This window comes from Scheffersomyces coipomensis, assembly GCF_036884675.1.
Source record: "Scheffersomyces coipomensis strain NRRL Y-17651 chromosome Unknown DFJ63scaffold_1, whole genome shotgun sequence".
Taxonomy (NCBI): domain Eukaryota; kingdom Fungi; phylum Ascomycota; class Pichiomycetes; order Serinales; family Debaryomycetaceae; genus Scheffersomyces; species Scheffersomyces coipomensis.
In genome coordinates, this window is record NW_027042892.1 from 1,159,276 (window position 1) to 1,180,505 (window position 21,230).

The 21,230-nt window shown below is 31.5% G+C and overlaps 7 protein-coding genes across 7 annotated transcripts; 3 read left to right on the forward strand and 4 right to left on the reverse strand. All coding sequences in view use genetic code 12, as the record gives it.

Moving 5' to 3' along the window:
• Positions 1-1,401: 1,401 nt before the first annotated feature.
• DFJ63DRAFT_321670 (S10 family peptidase) lies at positions 1,402-2,886 on the forward strand (the record flags this gene model as incomplete). The annotated part of the gene is made up of 2 exons (XM_064907352.1): positions 1,402-1,519; positions 1,586-2,886. 2 exons carry the CDS (start codon positions 1,402-1,404, stop codon positions 2,884-2,886), a joined length of 1,419 nt encoding a protein of 472 aa, XP_064764705.1.
• A 73-nt stretch (positions 2,887-2,959) lies between these two features.
• Positions 2,960-4,273, reverse strand: PHO23 (Pho23p; the record flags this gene model as incomplete). The annotated part of the gene is made up of 1 exon (XM_064907753.1): positions 2,960-4,273. One exon carries the CDS (start codon positions 4,271-4,273, stop codon positions 2,960-2,962), a length of 1,314 nt encoding a protein of 437 aa, XP_064764706.1.
• A 2,133-nt stretch (positions 4,274-6,406) lies between these two features.
• Positions 6,407-8,043, forward strand: DFJ63DRAFT_339277 (uncharacterized protein; the record flags this gene model as incomplete). The annotated part of the gene is made up of 1 exon (XM_064908710.1): positions 6,407-8,043. The coding sequence occupies one exon, from the start codon at positions 6,407-6,409 to the stop codon at positions 8,027-8,029; it is 1,623 nt and encodes a 540-aa protein (XP_064764707.1). The 3' UTR covers positions 8,030-8,043.
• Positions 8,044-9,428: 1,385 nt separating this feature from the next.
• Positions 9,429-10,622, forward strand: GPD1 (glycerol-3-phosphate dehydrogenase (NAD(+)); the record flags this gene model as incomplete). Its single annotated transcript, XM_064904665.1, has 1 exon — positions 9,429-10,622. The coding sequence occupies one exon, from the start codon at positions 9,429-9,431 to the stop codon at positions 10,620-10,622; it is 1,194 nt and encodes a 397-aa protein (XP_064764708.1).
• A 122-nt stretch (positions 10,623-10,744) lies between these two features.
• On the reverse strand, positions 10,745-13,140 carry SET2 (histone methyltransferase; the record flags this gene model as incomplete). Its single annotated transcript, XM_064905412.1, has 2 exons — positions 10,745-11,286; positions 11,359-13,140. 2 exons carry the CDS (start codon positions 13,138-13,140, stop codon positions 10,834-10,836), a joined length of 2,235 nt encoding a protein of 744 aa, XP_064764709.1. The 3' UTR covers positions 10,745-10,833.
• Positions 13,141-13,660: 520 nt separating this feature from the next.
• On the reverse strand, positions 13,661-14,950 carry CMK2 (calmodulin-dependent protein kinase; the record flags this gene model as incomplete). Its single annotated transcript, XM_064904719.1, has 1 exon — positions 13,661-14,950. The coding sequence occupies one exon, from the start codon at positions 14,948-14,950 to the stop codon at positions 13,661-13,663; it is 1,290 nt and encodes a 429-aa protein (XP_064764710.1).
• Positions 14,951-15,681: 731 nt separating this feature from the next.
• DFJ63DRAFT_339281 (P-loop containing nucleoside triphosphate hydrolase protein) lies at positions 15,682-20,017 on the reverse strand (the record flags this gene model as incomplete). Its single annotated transcript, XM_064908711.1, has 2 exons — positions 15,682-18,788; positions 18,826-20,017. The coding sequence occupies 2 exons, from the start codon at positions 20,015-20,017 to the stop codon at positions 15,682-15,684; spliced, it is 4,299 nt and encodes a 1,432-aa protein (XP_064764711.1).
• Positions 20,018-21,230: the final 1,213 nt, after the last annotated feature.

A 21,230-nucleotide genomic window follows, 5' to 3' on the forward strand; every position in this document is an offset into this window, starting at 1 on the left:
TTTAGTTCACCCCCTTAAAAAAATTGTAAATTCTACTCAGGGCGGTTCCCGCTAAAAATTAGATTTTTTATTTATTCTTTTGTGGTGTGGGCGCGTGTGTAAGTGATTCTGCCTTCTCTCACCGATATTATTCTCCCTAATCTTACAATAAACACATTTACACATCGGCAAGATAGACTTTAACCGGCGGCTACGGTTACAGGTTATCTATATCTATGATTAGTTTGTGTTCATTACACCCTTAAAATTAAAATTAAAATTTAAACTCGTAATATAATAACAATAGTGTACCACAAACTGAGGAGGGGGAGGGGATGGTAGCAAAAGCAGCAATTGTCACTATTTGAAGTGGGGAAGATTAGCTTTATAATAAATTCTCTATTACTCCTTTTTTGGTATAGCCTAGTCTAGACAATTATCTGATATAACTAATCAGACTATACGAAAGCCTTCATCATCCTTCTCGCCATCATCATCCAGGGATATTATTAATATTATATTATTTGAGGATTATTATTATTTTCACCAATTGAAAAATAAAAATGAATACTGTAAATTAATTGGTCCTCAATAATTTTCGCATTTATAAAATCTATGAGTATATAGGTTATGGTTCTATTATTTAATTAAAACTAGATATTACATATACGTATAGCAATTATTATTTAGTTATATATTTTACTTTTCCAATATAATTTCTATGTGAGGGTAATCAGGGGGTTAGTTAATTAATTAGGTAAACTTTGGTATATTTCCATCCAAGTGTGCCGAGGATATCAGAGAGGGAGATATCCTTGAATTAATCTTATAGGGAGGCAGTTAGCCTCTATTTTAGATCAATTGACCTTATTTGACTTGACTGGTTGAATTAAAAGTGTCAGCCTTGGCTATGAATGGAGAATATTAATGTCTGATTTATTTATCAATTCAGTCATTTTTAAAATAATCTGACACTTTTTTTTTTGTGGTTGGTTTTACGTTTATCTCTCGTCTGATTTTAAGCTTTCCCAAAATCTACTAAACTAGATTACACTTTCCAGTTCTTTGACTTTAATTCAATAATTATACTTTGATACAAAAGCGCAAAAACTTTTTATAAATATGTTATTGACCCTTACAATACCAAATAAGAAAAGTTGAAAGGGTTTTTTTTAATATGTTCCGGCGCTATTTCCCAATTGAGCCAACTCGTCGGGCCTTTCCTAATCGGTACTTTTCTCCATAATGTCAAATTTGGTACGGCTCCATAATGAGAGATATCTCGAGCGACAAGCTAATCTAATCAAACTTAAAGATAAGTATAAAAAGATATATATATATATATATATAAGATCAATCCACACCAATTGACCGGTTTGCCATATACTAGAACGGACACAATTCACACGTGTTAATTTCATCATGAAACTTTTCAATCAATTGGCAGTTTTGATAATTGCAGCCTCTGTACCTGTCTTTTCATTTTCAATCTCAAATTTAATCCCCCATCCTAACGATAATGTATTACATTTGGATTTAAGTAAAGAACACAATCATAAACAGACACAAACTGAATATGAAGTGTTAAATATTAATCAATTCGAAGATCATCAATTAAGAATCCAACAATTGAATCCTAAAAGTTTAGGCTTGGATGTGGTTAATCAATATACGGGGTATTTTGATATTGCCGAATCCAAACATTTATTCTATTGGTTTTTTGAATCGAGAAATGATCCCCTTAATGATCCAATTGTATTATGGTTAAATGGTGGACCAGGTTGTTCATCCACCACTGGATTATTCTTTGAATTAGGTCCATCTTTCATTAATGAAACTTTACAACCTCAATATAATCCATATAGTTGGAATTCAAATGCATCTGTGATCTTTTTAGATCAACCTATTGGGGTGGGATATTCATATTCTGATGATCCATTATCAGTTAATGTCAATAGTACTGATATTGCAGGTAAAGATGTTTATATATTTTTAGAATTATTCTTTAAGAAATTTCCCCAATTTTTAAATAACAAATTTCATATTTCAGGTGAATCATACGCTGGTCACTATATCCCTAAATTCGCTAGTGAAATCATAAATCAAAAGGATAGATCATTCGAATTAGCCAGTGTCTTGATTGGGAACGGTATAACTGATGCCATTCAACAATATAAAGCTTTAATTCCTATGGCTTGTGGTCAAGGTGGATATCATCCTATCATTAGTGCTGAAGATTGTCAACATCTTGAAGATATTTATCCTGAATGTAAAGTTGGTTTAGATGAATGTTATGCTGATCCAACTAATGCTACTGTTTGTGCTACTGCAGATTCATTCTGCTCTAAAGCCATGTTTGGACCCTTTGATAAAACTGGATTAAATCCATTTGATATTAGAGTTCCATGTCATGAAAGTCCTGATGATACTGGTGATTGTTATAAACCTATTGATTACGTATCTGAATATTTAACTCTTCCATCCATCAAACAAGTGGTCGGAGTTGATCCTAAAGTGATTGGTGAATTTTCCGGATGTTCATCATCTGTATCTCGTTTATTCCATTCTGTTGGTGATAAAGCCATCCCTCATCAACAATTCATTACTGAATTATTAGAAACCAAAGTTAGAGTATTGATTTATGCTGGTGATAAAGATTATAGATGTAATTGGGTTGGAAATTATGAATGGACTAATAATTTACCTTACTCCGGTCATTATTTCTTTAATAAACAACCATTAAAACCATGGAAAATCACTTCAAATGAAGTTCCAAGTGGAGAAGTTAAATATTATGAGAATTTCACCTTTTTAAGAATTTATAATGCCGGTCATATGGTTCCTCATGATAAACCAAGAGAATCTTTACATATGTTAAATTCATGGTTAAATGATGAGTTATACTAGACAAAAAACACATTAATTAATTAATTAATTACATACATACAATACGTACATAGATATATAGATTAGACAAATTTTATATCTTTTTAACCTTTTTCATTTTGATTAAACAATCATCACAATACCATTTCCCCTTTGGAGGATTTTTAAATCCAATACAAGGTAAATGAAACCATTCACGTTTACAATCATCACCATCACAACCCACCATTTCACCAAATGACACTTGATTACAATAACAATAGGTAGGCTCGACATTAGTTGATGAACCACCGGCAGTCTTTTGTTGAGCAATAATATCAACTTTAATCTTATGACCACTTTCAGTTGTGAGTTGACCTCCTTCTCTTGCAATGATATCGGTACTTTCTTCCTTTTTAGGTTTAGATTTCTTCTTTGCTGGTCCATTCGATGGGCCATTCACATTAGATCCATTATTGACATTAGCAGCGGTATTGTTATTAGGAATATTTGATGGATTGGCAGGATTAGAACCAGCCGATGATGATGGAGTAATGGCTTTTTGTTTATCTTCAGGTTCTTTTCTTGATCTCTTTTTAGTAGTAGTTGTACCTGAACCATTATTATTATTATTAGAATTATTGGCATTATTACCATTATTACTATTATTATTGATATGTTTTCCACTACCATTTGCATTTGAATCTAAAGGTGTAGCTTCTTTATTATTATTTCTCTTTTTCTTAGTAGTAACATGATCATCAGAATCTTCCTTATTAGCTTTCTTAGCTGCCAAAGCCTCCCTTCTACTTTCACTTCTTTGAGCTTGAGCTGATCTATCAGCAGCATTACCATTGACACTGTTACTATTAACAAAACTTGAATCCATAATCATAGCAGGATGATTCAAAGGTCCGATTCTGATGGATTCAGGGATTTCATTATTATTAATGATCAATTTATAATCATTATTGATTCTATACATATGTTTATGTAATAAATCTGTAGCAACGGATGTAACATGCATTTTCTCTTCTAAACATGGGATAATTTCATTAATTTTAGATTTAATTAAAAACAATCGTTTAAAATCATCTGATTTCTTCTCTTGTTTAGATTGTTCATTCTCTTCATCTTTAGTTTCATGTAATCCATTAATATGATTTTTAATAAGATAATTTATTTGAGGTATAGAATTAATACATTTAGCATCGATTTCCTTTAATAAGGTGAAATATTTAATTAAATCAAGAGGTAATGCTTCAAATGCATCACTGATATCATTCAAACCAGGTAATAATTCATTAATGTTGTTTATGTTCTTAGCACGTTGTTTATATTGTTGGAATTGTTGCTGTTGTTGTTGACTCTTGAGTCGATTGATTAGACGTTGTGATTTTTGTCGAGATGGTAAATCTTGATAAGTCATGATTGGATTGAGTTTTGTTTTTTGCTATTTTCTTCAAGAGACGATGGTTTAAAAGTATGCACTGAGTGTCATAGATTTAACTAAGTGATATGAGTTAAAACACGTTATCTATTGGTCTTATTTGAATTATAATTCATCTCTTTGAAAAGGAGTGTCTGTTTCTGCTTACACCAAAACTAAAACGAAAAAAGAGGGAGAACAAAAACGGTATATGCAGGATATTTTAATATACAGGAAATAAATTAAAACATGTAAAATAGTTGGTGTAAACTGTAAAAGTGTATAAAATGTAAAAAGAAGAGGGGTTGGGATATCAAACCTGTAAATATCTGATTTCTAGAACAAACGTCTGTCTGTTACTGGTTGCAAAGGTCTCAATTACTTCCGATAGGAGCTTAAAGTTAATTGATCCAACTTCGATTTATAAGTAGATTGAGCCTTTCGTTAGATAAATGATTCTGTAATTCCTAATGCAGTTGATACATCCTGTTAATTGATTTTGCATCAACTAATATCATCATTTTAGTTAAAAGAAAGGAAAATAGAAAATAGAAAATAGAAAATAGAAAATATACCAAGAATAGAGCCGTACCTTACATCAAAGATATATTTCCCATTCTAACCTTTTATGATGATATCAGTTACGAATATGATAGAGAATAATTTCAGATAAATTTGCAATATTGATAATGTTTGAATAAGCATTAGAAGGCGAGGAACAGATTTTTTTTTTTGGATTAGCTGAAGTCACGTGGCGTCATAAAATAATTTTTAAATTTTTCGCAACATTAAAAAAATTGAACAAGACCGATCAGAAAATGCCTTTTAGTCAAAAAATTAACGTAAATACATCCACAATTTGACAAACCAAGTTTTAGTTACAATAGGAGACATACACAGAATAAGATACTGTTACAATTGGATTGTTTAATAGTGGCCGACTTTTGCAGATTCTTTTTTTTAAGGTTGTCGCTAACTTCAACCGTTAGTTAGTTTAAACGTAAGTATCTCAGTAACTGGAATTCATATTACTAATTGCAATTATTAATTATAATTGTAATTGCCACCAAGAAATATATCATTGTTCAATTTGACAAGGCATCAAAAGGGAAGAAGAAATATCAAGTTTTATATATAAACCTATCAGACAGACAGATAGACAGACACGCAGAATTAAATTTTAAGAATTTGGCCGCTCTAACAAGAAGCTTAAAAAAGTGTGGCTCCACAGTTAAAGGGACAATCAACTTTTCTTAAATTTCAAAAAAAGGATAAACTTCAATCAACTCAAAAGTTTATTATCAAATAAAATTTAGAACCATTTCCATCAACCTTTATTTATAACGTTAGTAGATGCCAGTTTTGTTATAATTGGTATTACTTCAACTATTCATCATTACAATTTTGAGGGGGGTGTGAAATCAGACAGTCAAAGGTCGCTAACAATTTAACGTGTACCAAATACCAATTGTTGCAATAAAAAAATAAATAATAAATAGAGAGACAAATTAACGATCCCAATCGTAAAAATAAAAAATTATACCACCAAATATTCCATCAACAACAAGAAGAATAAAGTCATAGTTTTGAGGACGAATCCTTGGGACAAACCCCGTATACCATCTTTCCACACAGATTCTATCTAAACGTTCAAATAGGAAATAACTTGGGTGTACTTTCATCTCTTTTTTTCAACCACCACACTTTTTTTTTTGTTGCCAATTTGAAAAAATAGACACAAACGTTTGTTTGTCTTGGTTGTTTATAATCAGATATATTTCCCTGTTAAGTTTTGATAATTTAATATTGATATCATCAGTCTAGATTTCTTAAGTTTAAACTACCCCATCAATTGATTTCATTTTATATTTACTGCTGAAAAATATATCATTCAACTCAGTTACCCACCTTTTATACGCTGCTACCGTGAATGTTTGAAAAGTTTACCATTAATAATTACATTCAAAATAATAACTATAAAAACAACTACATTGAATCTTCAATACATCCAAACCACTTACGAACAAAGTAATATATTATCGAACAATCCTTCATTTTATTACTTTCATTTTCATAACCTTTGTTTTCCAACCTTTTGTTGTTCATTTTCTCAAATCTCGTGTTCAAGTTCTTATGGACCCAGATCAGCCACAGTTTGGTCGCTCATACAATAATAATACAACAAGGAATAGTAATAGTCGTAGAACCAATACTAATCCTATAGATACCAATAAACAACAACAACAACCACAACAACAACACTTTCATGAACCATTACCTTCTCAACCACAAGCTCCACAATTACAATCGCAAACATATCCTCCACCTAATCGACCAAACTTAACTACGTCAAATCGATTTAATAATATGTTTTCACCTCAACCTAGGCCCACGAGCCCATTCAGTCATAATTCCCCATCTTCAACAACACCAAATAATCCATCAAATCCATCCAATACCAATACCAACAATCCTAATAAAAGATCAAGCGCTGCTTCTTCACCAAATTCAAATATAAATTTCTTATTACCTACTCAAAGACATACTCCAAGTTCAATTGAACAAAATGTAAGTTATACAAGAAGTTTTAATTCTCCAAGAGGTACTTCAAATACAACTTCGACAAATATAAGAAGAGATAGTCTTAATATTCCCACACCACCCTTATTATCTGTTAGTACACCACCATCCCAAATTTCACAGCATCATCAACAGCAACAACAACAACAACAACCCCAAGAATCTCAACAACCACCTTCATTGAAATCATATCGAAAACCATCTCAAGTACATGTAGACCAAGTTCAAACTGATGATGAAGATGCAAGATTCTTAAGACTTGCCAGAGAAGCTTTAGTTGCCACTGCAGCGGGAGCAAATCCAAATGGATCAGCCTTAGTTGATCCAACCATTCAAGATTTATTAACAAGATTACAATATGCTGCCTCACCTCATGGAAACCCTATTGGAAGAGGGAGTGATATTACAACTAATCAAAAGGGTCAATTAAATATTCAAGGATTTTATGAACAATTTCCAAATTTAAGTAATGATATATTTCAAGGTGATCATGATCATCCAGAATCATCAAGTTCCCATTCACAATCTCAATCAAAACCAAATTTGACTATTCCAAATCGTTCAAATCATCCTAGTTCAAATAATGATGGTTGGAATTTCTTAATTGGTGAACCATTAACTTATAAAGTTGCTGGAGTTCGATATAATAAAGATAGTCCAGATTTATCTGCTTCATCATCTACAAACACCAATATTACTCCAACTACAGCGGATAGTAGTGGAAGTGGAGCTAGATCGCATTCCGTTCATGGATTAGCTTCTAGTTTACATGATAGTTTAACTTCAAATCGATCCTTATCAATTGGTAGTGCCAGCACTATTCGAAAACAATCTTTAGCTGAATCAGGTAATGAAACAGTTCGGAAATTTTTATGTGAGAAATGTTCAATGTCATTTAGAAGATCATCTGATTTAAAAAGACATGAAAAGCAACATTTAACTATCCCACCTAATATTTGTGAATTATGTGGTAAAGGATTCGCTAGAAAAGATGCTTTAAAAAGACATATGGGTACATTAACTTGTAAACGTAATGCCGATAAAAAATTATATATTGATAATTTGAATTATTTACGAGATCCAAAGAATTCCACCCCAAATGGTGGTGATGATGATGATGATAATGATCATAGTTCAAGAGGTGGTAATAGTGGATTTGATGTAAGTACGTTTTAAAAATAAGATCCATCTATAAAATATTCACTGTGCTAATTTTTTTCTTTTTGTTTGTTTATTTCAACTTCTTTAATTGTATATTTCATATGTAGGTTTTGTATTAATATTATTTGATTCATATTTTCATTATAGGCTGTTTAATGCATTGTAGATAGATAAAGGTATTTCCTTTCTTCCTGATTTATAATCCTCGGTTAGAAGTGGTATTGCCTAATTAGGCAGCGTCCCTTCACAAAATAATTGTCACGAGACTGAAACCACAAGACTTGATCTCTAGAAGATTACTTCTAAAACTAAACTAATAGTGATCACGTTAAATTATAAAGGAAGGTTATCTGTACCATGTATTTACGAACATCTAACGATGATATATCTTCGAAACAGTTATCGTGCTGTCATTTGCTTGGGTATTCGCTTGCAATTACTTTCTTGGTCTGGTGATGGAATTTCTTTTTTTTTTGTAACAGCTGTTGCTGCTGCTACTGACTATAACTAATTAAATGACATAATTTAAGTCAAGTCATAAGATGGTTTCATATGGTTAGTTCATGACATGACTCATAATTGATAAGATAGAATAGAGTAATAGTAAAATGGGTTTCACCCTCGATGTGAGACCGATAATTAATCGAATCTGATCTGATCTTACACTTAACTCCCCCTATGTCTAAATCCATTTTTGGTTGGATCTACCTCCACTTTTTTTGTTGGGAATGATAGTAATAAATGGAAATAGGAGCCATAGGAAGGTATCGTTAGCATAATAGTAATGTATACTTCCAACATAGGGGTAAATATATATTTGAATGAAAAATATCGATTCTATAACCATAAATGTTTGGTTGCAATGAAATCAACAGTTTACATATTTATAATTGCTATATCGGTGTTTTGTGGTCAATCATTGTTTTATGTCATATTCAAGTCATATTACATACAAAACACAATAAGCCTCATACAATAGTAGAACCTTAACTATTTTAAGGTAATCTCTTAACGCAATCTCTATACTATATCTAAAATTTTAACGGAAGTCAAATCATAATCAGAAATAATTTTAAATTGCAAATACCGAAACTCCTCGGTTCCTAACCCAAACAAAAAAAGAAAAATATTTGAATCATCATCACCAACTAATATAGGCACAAACTTATATATATAAGGCTGAAAGTATACCAAATCTTTCACCTGTTAAAAGTTATCGTTTTTTCGACAAGTTTTTCAATTTAGGTTATATCTACTGTTATCAAACACATTCAAAAGTTCAATTTATCATTAATCGTCAATTACATTTCCTAATTGAACTTAGAAGTCATCACCCATAACTACAACGTTAACATTGTTTTCTTCATCCCTTTTTAAATCTAGTCCCTATATACTTCGAAGAACACCGTTAAAGATGGCATCCCAACAACAACAACAAGCCACAGAAAGATTACAACAATTATCTCAAATCTTAAACCCCAACAAAACTGATGCTTCAGGTCAATGGCATTATCATAGACGTGAACAATCATTAGCTCCAGAACATCCCTTCAGAATCGCCGTCATTGGTTCTGGTAATTGGGGGACAACCATTGCTAAAGTGGTAGCTGAAAACGCTCAAGCAAGACCTCATCTCTTCAGACATCATGTTAAAATGTGGGTATTTGAAGAAAAAGTTGATGGAAAGAATTTAACTGATATTATAAATACTAATCATGAAAATGTTAGATACTTACCAGGAGTTAAATTACCAAATAATTTAGTTGCAGTTCCTGATATCGTTAAAACTGCTTATGATGCTGATTTATTAATCTTTAATTTACCTCATCAATTCTTACCAAAAATTTGTGAACAATTAAAAGGTCATGTATCTCCAAATACAAGAGCCATTTCATGTTTAAAAGGGTTAGAAGTTACTCCAGCTGGATGTAAATTATTATCTACTGTTATTACTGAAAAATTAGGTATAACATGTGGAGTCTTATCAGGTGCAAATTTGGCTCCTGAAGTTGCCAGATGTAAATGGTCAGAAACAACCGTGGCTTATAGATTACCTTCTAGTTATAGAGGTCCAGGTAAAGATATTGATGAATTTGTTCTTAAAGCTGCTTTCCATAGACCTTATTTCCATGTTAATGTTATTCGTGATGTGGAAGGTGTTTCTGTCGCTGGTGCTTTAAAGAATATCGTTGCTTTAACTGTCGGATTCGTGGAAGGACTTTCATGGGGAGATAATGCCAAAGCAGCCGTTATGAGAGTTGGATTATTAGAAATTATTAAATTTTCCAATATGTTTTTCCCATCATCTCAAAGTGAAACTTTTACCGCTGAATCTGCTGGTGTAGCTGATTTAATTACAACTTGTTCAGGTGGTAGAAATGTTAAAGTTGGTAGGTACATGGCTGAAACTGGTGCTTCCGCTTTAGAAGCTGAAAAGGAATTATTGAATGGTCAAAGTTCTCAAGGTATCATTACTGTCAAAGAAGTTCATGAACTTTTAGTTAATGTTGATAAATTAGATGATTTCCCATTATTTGAAGCAACTTATCAAATCATTTATGGTTCTGAATCAATTGAAAACTTACCAAACTTATTAGAAAGAGATTAATCTTATCTTCATGTCGTCCTATTTATTCATCCATTCATTAATTAATCCAGTTTGTTTTATATAGTACCTTCGCCCCCCCCCCCCCCACTTTAATAGATATTATACACCCCTTAATACACATACTTTCTTTATTATGCTTCTAACAAATTATTATACATTGTAAATTATACAGATTCTTATATACATGGTATTAGCAGTACCATATTATTTTTTAATCCCTTGTACGTTTCACATCTCCTTCTTCGTCACCAGGAGAATCTTCATGGGATCTCTTTTTATGTTTGGCATTATATCTAACTAAGAATTTTTCCATATATGCATCGACAAATTCTCCAATTTTCTTTAATTTATGTTTATCCAATTCAGAAGGAACATTTGATCTTGTACCTCTTGAAATTTCCTTTTCAGCCAATTTATTAGCAATATCTTTAGCACACCCTTTAAGATCATCACGATCAAGATCTCCGGCTTTCTTCCTAATTAAATTAGGAACATAATTGGCAAATAAATGTTTCCATTTATTTTCAAGGTTGTTTGGATTTGATGATGATCTAGGTTTATCACTAGATGCGTGTTGATGATGACTACCGCCATTTGATGAATGATGATGACGGCCTGTTGATGATGACGATGATGATGTGGATGATTTCTTTAATTGTAGTTTCTTGGCGGCTAATCTCTCCTTCAACAATCTTTGCTTCTCCTTTAATTCAAGATCTCTTCTTTCTTGCTCTACTCTTTTGGTTTGTTCAATTAAATTATCTAATTTTTGTTGTCTTTCTTGAACTTTTTTGAATTCAGCTTCACGTTGTAATTTTAATTTGATTTCTTCTTCTTTGGCAAGTTCCTCTCTAAATAAATTTTGACCACTTGGAGTACCACCATTATTACTATTACCATTATTATTACCACTAGTTTGTCTATATGGACGAGAAGGAGTTAATTGTTTAACCACTGCTTTAGGACCAAGAGGGATAGCGCCAGGTCTATCCCATTGAGTCTTTTGTAACTCACGATGAAAATAATATGTCTTTCCTGTAGTTGGATCTGGAGCAGATTCCCATCCTAGTGGTAAAGTTTCATCATCAACAGTTGTAGCTGCTGATGGGGTTGATGCTGATTCTGCATCTGGAGAACGACCAGATCTACCATACAGCGATAAATCAGTTATACCACTTCCACCATTAGTTTTTGGAATTCTATAAGCCATTTCAAGTTTACTCCATTCATCTAATAATTTAGCTGATAATTTTCTAATTACAATTTGTTTAGTAGTAGCATTGATATCTTTTATAACATCTTCAATTTGAGATGATGAAATCTTATTCCGGAATACTTTTGGCCATCTATTTAAAATTTCAAGTATCATAATCATTAAACCATTATTTCCTTCATCTTTGATTTGTTGTATGACAGTCGAGAAAGTTTTATATCCATGGAATCTAATAATGGCAGAATTGATATCATCTTCCTTTGATAAATTAATTCTTTGGATTAATTTCGAAATTATTACTGAATCTTGAGATTTCATTAATGCTCCCATTAATTTGGATACTTCTGGTTCTTTCAATGGTTCAACAATAAGTTCTTTAATGAATTTTTCATTAATGGCCGAATCTTCACTTTGTTGTTTGGCTCTTGAAGCTTTATTCTGTTTTAACCATTGTTTTTCTTGTTGAGGTGTAACACCAAGTGCTTCAGAAATACCTTCGGGTAATAATAAAGCAGCATCAGTTTGAGTTTTACCCCCCATGAATTTAATACAATTTGGCTCACCACAATAACATGGTTGAGATTGAGCTCCATATCTATCAACATTATAGTCGAAAGTAATTTCTTCACCTTTTTGGATTGATCTCTTAGCAAAAATACCCATTCTTAATCTTCCACCCACTACCCATTTATCTACATATGCATTAGGATTACATGAATGATTAACAAATCTTGCTAATGAACCCTTTACGGTAGCATCAATAAATGAATCATTCTTTAACATCATGAAATAAAAATGTTTGAAATGTTTAGTATCATAATCAATCATTCTTTTACGAAATGTTGGTTCATCAATGACTTCTCCGATATATTCATAAATAAAAGATGATTCAGTCAATGCTTCCGTAGCTCTAAGTCCATATCCTTTCTTTTCAGTTAGAAATACAGATACAGGAGCATATTGCTTTTTTTGAAATCTTTGATTCTGACAATTCTCTCCACATCCACATTGTCCATTCACACATTCAACTGAAGTGAATCTATTTATACAGTTTGAATCATCTCCACATGCCAAGTTCAGTTGTGACTCTGGATCCCAATGCTCTTCACAATCACATGTCATATACTCGTGTTGACCTGAAGATCCCACATTCTTATTTGTATAAGTACATTCCGACAACACTACGAATTTGGAGGTAGCTTCTTCAGTCTTATCTGGTTCATCAAGAAACAATTGAGGAGTTCTCAGTCTGACAGGCAGAGCTGAGGTAGCTGGTGTTGATTCTGTCTCTGAAAGATCAGACATGATATGATGATAATATAATATTAAGTATGCTTGTGGTAAATTTAGATTAAAATAAACGTCAAAAATCGACCTGCAATCTCTAAATCACCGCTGTTCACCAAATTTATAGTAATGAAACACCGTTCTATGAATAAATCAATCTCAATTAGTACACCCCTTCTAAAGCTTGGCGTTGAAGCTATAATTAGACCTATAATGTGGTTGATCACCGTGAAATTTTTATTTTCGAATTTGGCGGACCTCAATTTTTTTTGCTCAACGCACTCTTTGATTAGATAGCCTCGTAATTGAAAATGAATGAATAATTAACTAGTTACAACCTTATAATTGTCATGATGTATATTAGAGGAATGTTCTCAAATGCAAGTTAGAAACGAATCAAAAAGAATACTGTAGAAACTAAATTAAAAAATCTGAAAAGAAAAGAAAAGTAAAGTAATGGAAAACATAACAATAATAAAGTAAATAAATAATACAAATAGAGAAAGTTCTTCTAATTGCAACGAATCATGAAAGCAGATCACTTTTCTGGTTCGATTGGAGCATCAGTTCCATCATCTTTGAAACTTTTCACCCGCTCTCTATTCTCAGAAGCAGTTTGAACTAATTGGACAAATGCATCAGTACGTAAAGTTTCCTTTTTAGAGACACTGTCACCATAAGGAGATTTGACATTGGATACAGATGCCTTTGATAAACCTGTATCCATGTTATTAATAATATCAGACAATTTTCTTAATGAATCAATTCCACCATCACTCTTGGTCAATTCCTCAGAATCATGGAATAATGAACCTGATTTACTATAAAGATTGATTTCAGTTGGATCATCATCATGTTCAGTTTGTACTTCTTTCAATTTCTTGATTCTATTGTTTAATTTAACCATCATTATAGCTTGTCTGAATTTAGCTCTGGCATCGAATTTCTTTAAGTTTGGTAATAAATCAGTCTCCTTATGTTCAGAAGCAATAGAAACTAACCATGGATCTTGTAATAATTCTTTGGCAGTAGGTCTATCCTTTGGATTAAGTTGTAAAGCTTTGATAATAAATCTACGAGCATCTTTTGAAACATCAGACCAATAATCACTATAAAAGATAACTCCATTATTATTCTTGGTTTCTTCAATGAAATCTCTACCATTTTGAGCTCTGAATGGTTGAAGTCCTGATAATAAAGTATAAGTAATAACCCCTAATGACCATATATCACAAGGTTTACCATGACCAGAAGTGAAAACTTCAGGTGCAGCATAACCAAAAGTACCAGCTGAATTATTTAAAAGATCATCAGATCCATTAAGCTTTTTAGCAATACCAAAATCAACTATGACAATATTTGAATTATCTTCTGGAGTTAAATACATGACATTTTCTGGTTTTAAATCTCGATGAATAATATCTTGATCATGTAAATAAGCAATTGCCTCCAACATTTCAACCACAACTAATGAAGCATCATGTTCAGTAAATCTTCCCTTTGCAATAATTCTATCAAATAATTCTCCACCCGTAGCCAATTGAGTTACAATATAAAACTTATCTCTTGATTCAAACCAATCTCTGAATCCAATGATATGATCATGATGTAAATTTTGTAACATTTTAATTTCATCAATCACCACTTGTTCATTACCCTTCAATGTTTTCTTTAAAATAATCTTAATGGCTACCTCTTCATTAGTGAATTTATCTCTAGCACATCTCACAATTCCAAACGATCCAGCCCCTAACGTTTGACCAAATATATAATTCTGTTTCCTTGCATACGATTGAGGTTGACCAGACAATTTAGCAAAGAGTCCCATGCCACCTGAATGAGTTGAATCTGTAGTTTGAGGCATTCTAAAATCAAATTTATTATGGTTGATCAATAATAACACAGTTGCCATTCTATTTATATTTCAGAATTTGAAGGGGTTTCGAAATTTTATGGGTGAGAATGGGGCTCGGTACTGCGGTAAGGATTTCCTTCCCGAAATAGAAGGGTTTATTTTTAGATCAACTGATACCACCAACCAGTCATAACCACCAGTAACTCATAGATAACGATTATAACTGTGTATTATTGTTATAATGATAAAATATAGTCATACATAGAGTAATTGTTTGCAGCAAGAGCAATATTTCCTATTTTTAGATTTAGTAGAGTTTTTAACGGTTTAATTTGGTTATTTCTTGGAAATTGCTTGTTCCTGAACAGTCTATTCAGGTACAAGTTACTACGCCTCTTTCATAATTATTATACGTAGCCATTACTAATTGATTTGATGAATTATACAATACTCTTACATAACAGCAACGATTAAAAATCCAATACTTTTTTTATACTAATTAAGTGTAGAAAGGTATATATAAAAATGGAGCAATTGACTATAAAATACGAACTTAAAGAAGGGACAGTCTATCCCTTGTATGTTAACAATAATAATAAATAGAGTTCTTTTTTTGATTTGTTTGACTTTTAACGAAATAACCAAACGAAACAATATGATGAATTGAATTAAAAAGTACTATTTAAACCGAGTACAACGGTAAATTAAAACTTGGTAGCAGATTTAAAATCATCTTCTGTAATACTTGATCTTTCACACATTTGTTGGAAAATACTACCTTTGGCATTAAATAAGGTCCATGGAGTATCGAATTCTTTAATTTCACCCTTATCCAATACTAAGATTCTATCATAATTAAGAATGGTCTTTAATCTATGAGCAATACATAAGATTGTACATTGAGAAAATTCTTTAATAATAGTAGTTTGAATCTTAGAATCTGTTTCATAATCAACTGATGATGTAGCTTCATCTAAAATAAGAATCTTTGAATCTCTTACTAAAGCTCTGGCAAAGGCAATTAATTGTCTTTCACCTAAGGAGAAATTAGTACCTTCATCATCAACTAATTGATCCAAATGGAATTTATGAATTGAAGTAGGATCAAAATCAGTATCATCACTAGGTCTAGTTTGTTGTTTAACAGCATCCAATCTAGCAGCTTCTACTAAACCAGTTCTTCTTAAAGCATCCCATAATTTATTATCAGGACTTTGATTGAAAGGATCTAAATTCTTTCTAATCGTACCTTTAAATAAGACTGGATCTTGAGGAATAATCGATAATTTAGATCTTAAATCTCTTAAACCTAATTCTGAAATATCAATATCATCAATAGTAATTTTACCTTGTTCTAATTCAGATAATCTATACAAGGCAGTCATAATTGATGATTTACCTGCCCCAGTTCTACCACAAATACCAATTTTTTCACTTGGTTTAATATCAAAAGTTAAATCCTTTAATACTAATGGTAATCCTGGTCTATAAGTTAAGGATACATCAGTGAATTGAATTGCACCAGCATTTGGCCATGATGGATGAGGAGTCTTTTCAGGAATTTCATAAGGAGCTTCTTCAGGTAATTTGAAAGCATATTCATTTAATCTTTCCACTGAATTCATTTCATTTTCAACTTGAGTAAAAGTTCTAATAAGCATAGATAATTGTCCTGCGATTTGGAATACATAGGATAATAATAAACCAACTGAGGCAGGACTAATATGGAACACACGATTAACACATAATAATGAAATCATTAAGGCAAAACAACAAGCAATTATATCCATATGAATGGCTAACCAACGTTGATTGGCAATGGTTAAATAATAAGCTTCATTCATTCTATCAATCAAATAAGAATTACGACTGGAGAATCTTTGTTCAGCTTTATAAGCTTTAATAGTTTGCATACCACTCAAAGTTTCATTGAAATTATTATAAACAAATGATCTTTGAATAGCTTCTAAACGTTTGACTTCTCTAGCGGATGCTTGATAATAATTAGAAATAGCCACAAACATAAAACCTAAGAATGGAACTGCAATAGCAAAATAAGGTAAATAAATAATACAAAGGATAATAACCCCAATAATATTACAGAACACAAATAAGAAGAATCTTAATTGATCACCAATTTCATTATCCAATACATCAGTATCCTTAGTGAATCTATTTAAGATTCTACCCATTGGAGTTGTATCCATAAATGACATTGGAGCATGTAAAACTTTTTTAACCGCCATAACATTTAAGGTAACAGAAGCAGTATTAGTAATATAAACCACAATGATGAATTCAATAGTTAAGAACACAAATGATAAAACAGTAAACATCACATAAAATCCAATATAGAAACCATTGTCTAAATTCTCAAATTTATATTCAGTCCAGAATGATAACCAAGTATTGGTGAATAATTGACAGAAAGTAGTTAAAATCATAGCAGTTAACATGATTGGTACTAAACCCCAAGGAGTGAAAGCACCTGAACCTAAAATCATATATTGTTTATAAACGTTAAAACTGATACCATTGACGGCTCTTTCTTCTTGATCCATTAATTTACCATTTTCAGCTACATTTTTATTAAAATCTTTATGAACAGCTTCATCATCAGCATTTTCAATAATGGTTGATTTTCTAGTTAATTGACGTTGAATATTATCTCTTTCTAATTCGACAACATCTTCATTTTCAATGATTTCTTCCTTTTCAGCATCTTCTTCATCTTCATCATCTTTTGATTCAGAACTATAAGCCATTAATTTATTAAATCCTTCATTTCTTTCTTTTAATTCATCCATAGTACCGAAATCTAATGAACCATCACCATTTAAGAATAAAACTTTATCAGCAGATCCAATCAATGATAATTGATGGGTAGCTAAGATTCTAGTTTTTTCTTTTAATAAATCTTGAATACATTGATTCATAATATGTTTACCAACTCTAGCATCAACAGCCGATAAAACATCATCCATAAGAATGATATCTCTATTAGCATAAACAGCTCTTGCTAAATTGATTCTGGCCTTTTGACCACCGGATAAAGTAATACCTCTTTCACCAATTTCAGTTTGATCACCAGCAGGTAAGATTTCTAAATCACTTTCTAAAGAACATGCATAAATCACATCATCATATTTCTTTTGATCAAAATCCATACCAAATGTGATATTTTCTTGGACGGTAGTATTTTGAATCCATGGAGTTCCACATAATAATAATGATCCATCGACATTAACTTCACCTTGAGTACGTTTCATAAATCCTGAAATGGCACTTAATAAAGATGATTTACCAGAACCGATTAAACCAGTAATAACAATGAATTCACCTTTTGAAATGGTGAAATTAATATCATTTAATCCAGTAAAGATAACTTCATCATCAGAACTTGAATCGGAAAGATCTAATTCCTTTTCAGTTGATGAATCTTTATGACGTAAGATTGGATCAGGCTTAGAATCAGGAGTAATTGCTTTTGATGATTTTTTACCAGCTTCCTTTTCATTATCTTTAGCTTGCTCTTCTTCCATTTCATCAGCTTCTTCATCATTTCCAAATGTTTCCCATTCAAAGGATGCATCTTTAACTTCAATGGCAATATTATCATTATCCATTTCATTTATTTTATCGGCATCAGCTTCAATTTTAATTTCATTAACATTAATTTCTTCACTAGCTAAGAAATCACCAACTCTTTGTAAAGCCAAATAAGCATCTGAACCAGAAGATAAAGCCATTGGAACTAAGAAAACTTGTTGAGTTAAAGTATTAAATAAGGAAATAGATGAGAAAATAGCAGCTGGGTTTCTATCATGAGTACCAATACCATACAATACTAAAAATGCAATCATGGAAGCAAATAAAGTTAAAGACATAGCCATGGCGGGTAACGATATTTCTTAAAACTTGCATTCTATAAATGATTCTCATTTCAGATTTTCTAATTTGGGAAATATTTTCATGATATGGAGGTTCCCAAGAATAATATTTAATAATTTTTAAATTATTTAAAGCTTCTTTAATATAATTAACTCTTGCATCAGTATATTTATTAGCTTTAGCTCTATAAGCGAATAATTTCTTGGTAGAGAAGGCAATACCAGCCATGAATATGAATAAAATAGCAATACCAACTAAAGCTGATACACCGATATTAACGATTAAAATAGCAATAGCAATAATAAATGGGATTGGAAACATGAATAAGAAAGGTTGGAAACCAATAGCAAAATCAATTCTAGCTAAATCTGTACCCATCATTGAAGTGATTTTCCCAGCGGGATATTTATGTCTTGAAGTATCGGATAAAATAAATGATTTATCAAGAATTGCTTTGGTTAACACTGCTTTGGCTTGAGCACCAGTTATCATTGAACGATAAAAGAAATGATTAATACAAACCCCCACAATGAACACGATAAGACTAGCTCCAAAGGAATAACCCACACCTACCCCGATATTTTCTGGTAAACCATAAGCACGATCAGTAACGAATTGAATTAAACGTTTTGTTAAAAGAGGATTTGTAGTTTGACCGACGTTATTAATAGTTAAGAATACACAAGCACCAAAATATTGATATTTAAACGTTTTTAATAAAGCCCAAACTGTTAAAAGTTTTGGCATTTTGAAATCTTCTAAATCTACTTTTCTATCAACCGGAGTAGTTTCAAAAGTTTCACCTCTTGCTTTACATTTTTCAATAATATGATTTTTTCTTGCTTTTTCAATATCTTGATAAACAATTGATTTGAATCGAAGAGCCATATTTTCCACTTTGATATCTTCACTTAATTTGAATAAATCTTCTGGTTCTAAAGTTCTTTTATAACCAGTATGCATGACGGGACTTAACCACCAAAAGAACATTCTTGAAAGGTAATTTGATGAACGTTCAGGATAAACTTTTCTTTCTTCATCGGTAGGTAAATGAGGAATGTTCTTGGAAAAGAACATACTTAACATTCTTTTCTGTCGTTGAAGATCGGAATTCCCATCTTCGAGGGGAGTATCCACTGGTTTAGCCATTATGGTATTGTTATTTGACTTAGTAATAGCAGTAGATTGGTTTTAAACGATGGTTGTTGTTGTCGTTGGTATAAAAGCAATGGACTTGAGTAATGAAGAATACAGGATAACTTTTGGGGATATAAACTAGGAAAACTAGGCAAACTAAAACGAAAGGAAACTCGTAAATCGAACTTAAAGAAAGAAAGGTAAGTGACGGAGAATTAGATTTATATTTATATCTTCTTCAGTTTTACTATTTCAGAAATAATGCAAAAAGCCAAAAAAAAAAAAAGAAATAAAGAAATAAAAAATATAAAAAATAAAAGTGATACGAATCTTAAGACAAACAGAAAGACATTAACAGACAATTACATTGATGAATGTAAGCGTTATTGTTACTGTTTTAGGGTAGGGCTTAAAGTTTCAATTTTATCAATTCATGTAGGTTAGGAAGAAAATATAACCATAAGTGATAGTGGTAAGGTAAAGGTGAATTGATGGAGATACTCGGTACAGCCTTTACCATAAACTTGAAAAATAAAAAAACAAATTTACAACTGCCCTCTCGCACTTAGAACTTAAACGGGAAGGAGGTTCCGTGGAGATAAGAGGACTTTAACGCAGTTTATCTCCATCGATATTGGAGATGAGGGCACGACCTGTCATTTATAGTAATAGTATATATATATATAACTTATAGGAAGTATCTTTGGATTAACAACAAGAGTATAAACTGAGAGACAAGCCAAGCCAAGCATTTATCATTACACATCAGCATAATTAACAAGATTAATGAAATAATGAAATAATGAGTAATTGATAAGCCATAGATAGATAGATAAATAGACCTTGTTACAAACAAAAAGCCTTTAAAAAATGGCGGTGGCCTAATTAGGAACTAAGTCCATTGATGGCACTTGCCCTTTTAAACAAGTGGCAACAAAACAAGAAGTCCAGAAAAATACGGTATTTCCGCTTATTCAGCCATTACGTAATCGGATTGTTAGTATGAATTAAGAAATAAATAAATTATAAATATAAATACATCAACAGATCAACTTAATTAAGTAAGTAAGTAAGTAAGAATATTTATAGTTTCCCATTGATTTAACTATATAAATAGATGAATGAGACTTTTACTTGACCCACGTTATCATCTCTCAACCTATTATACCATAGATCAGTGTGGTGGATTATGAATGACTCATACTTAATTGATTGATCTCATCAT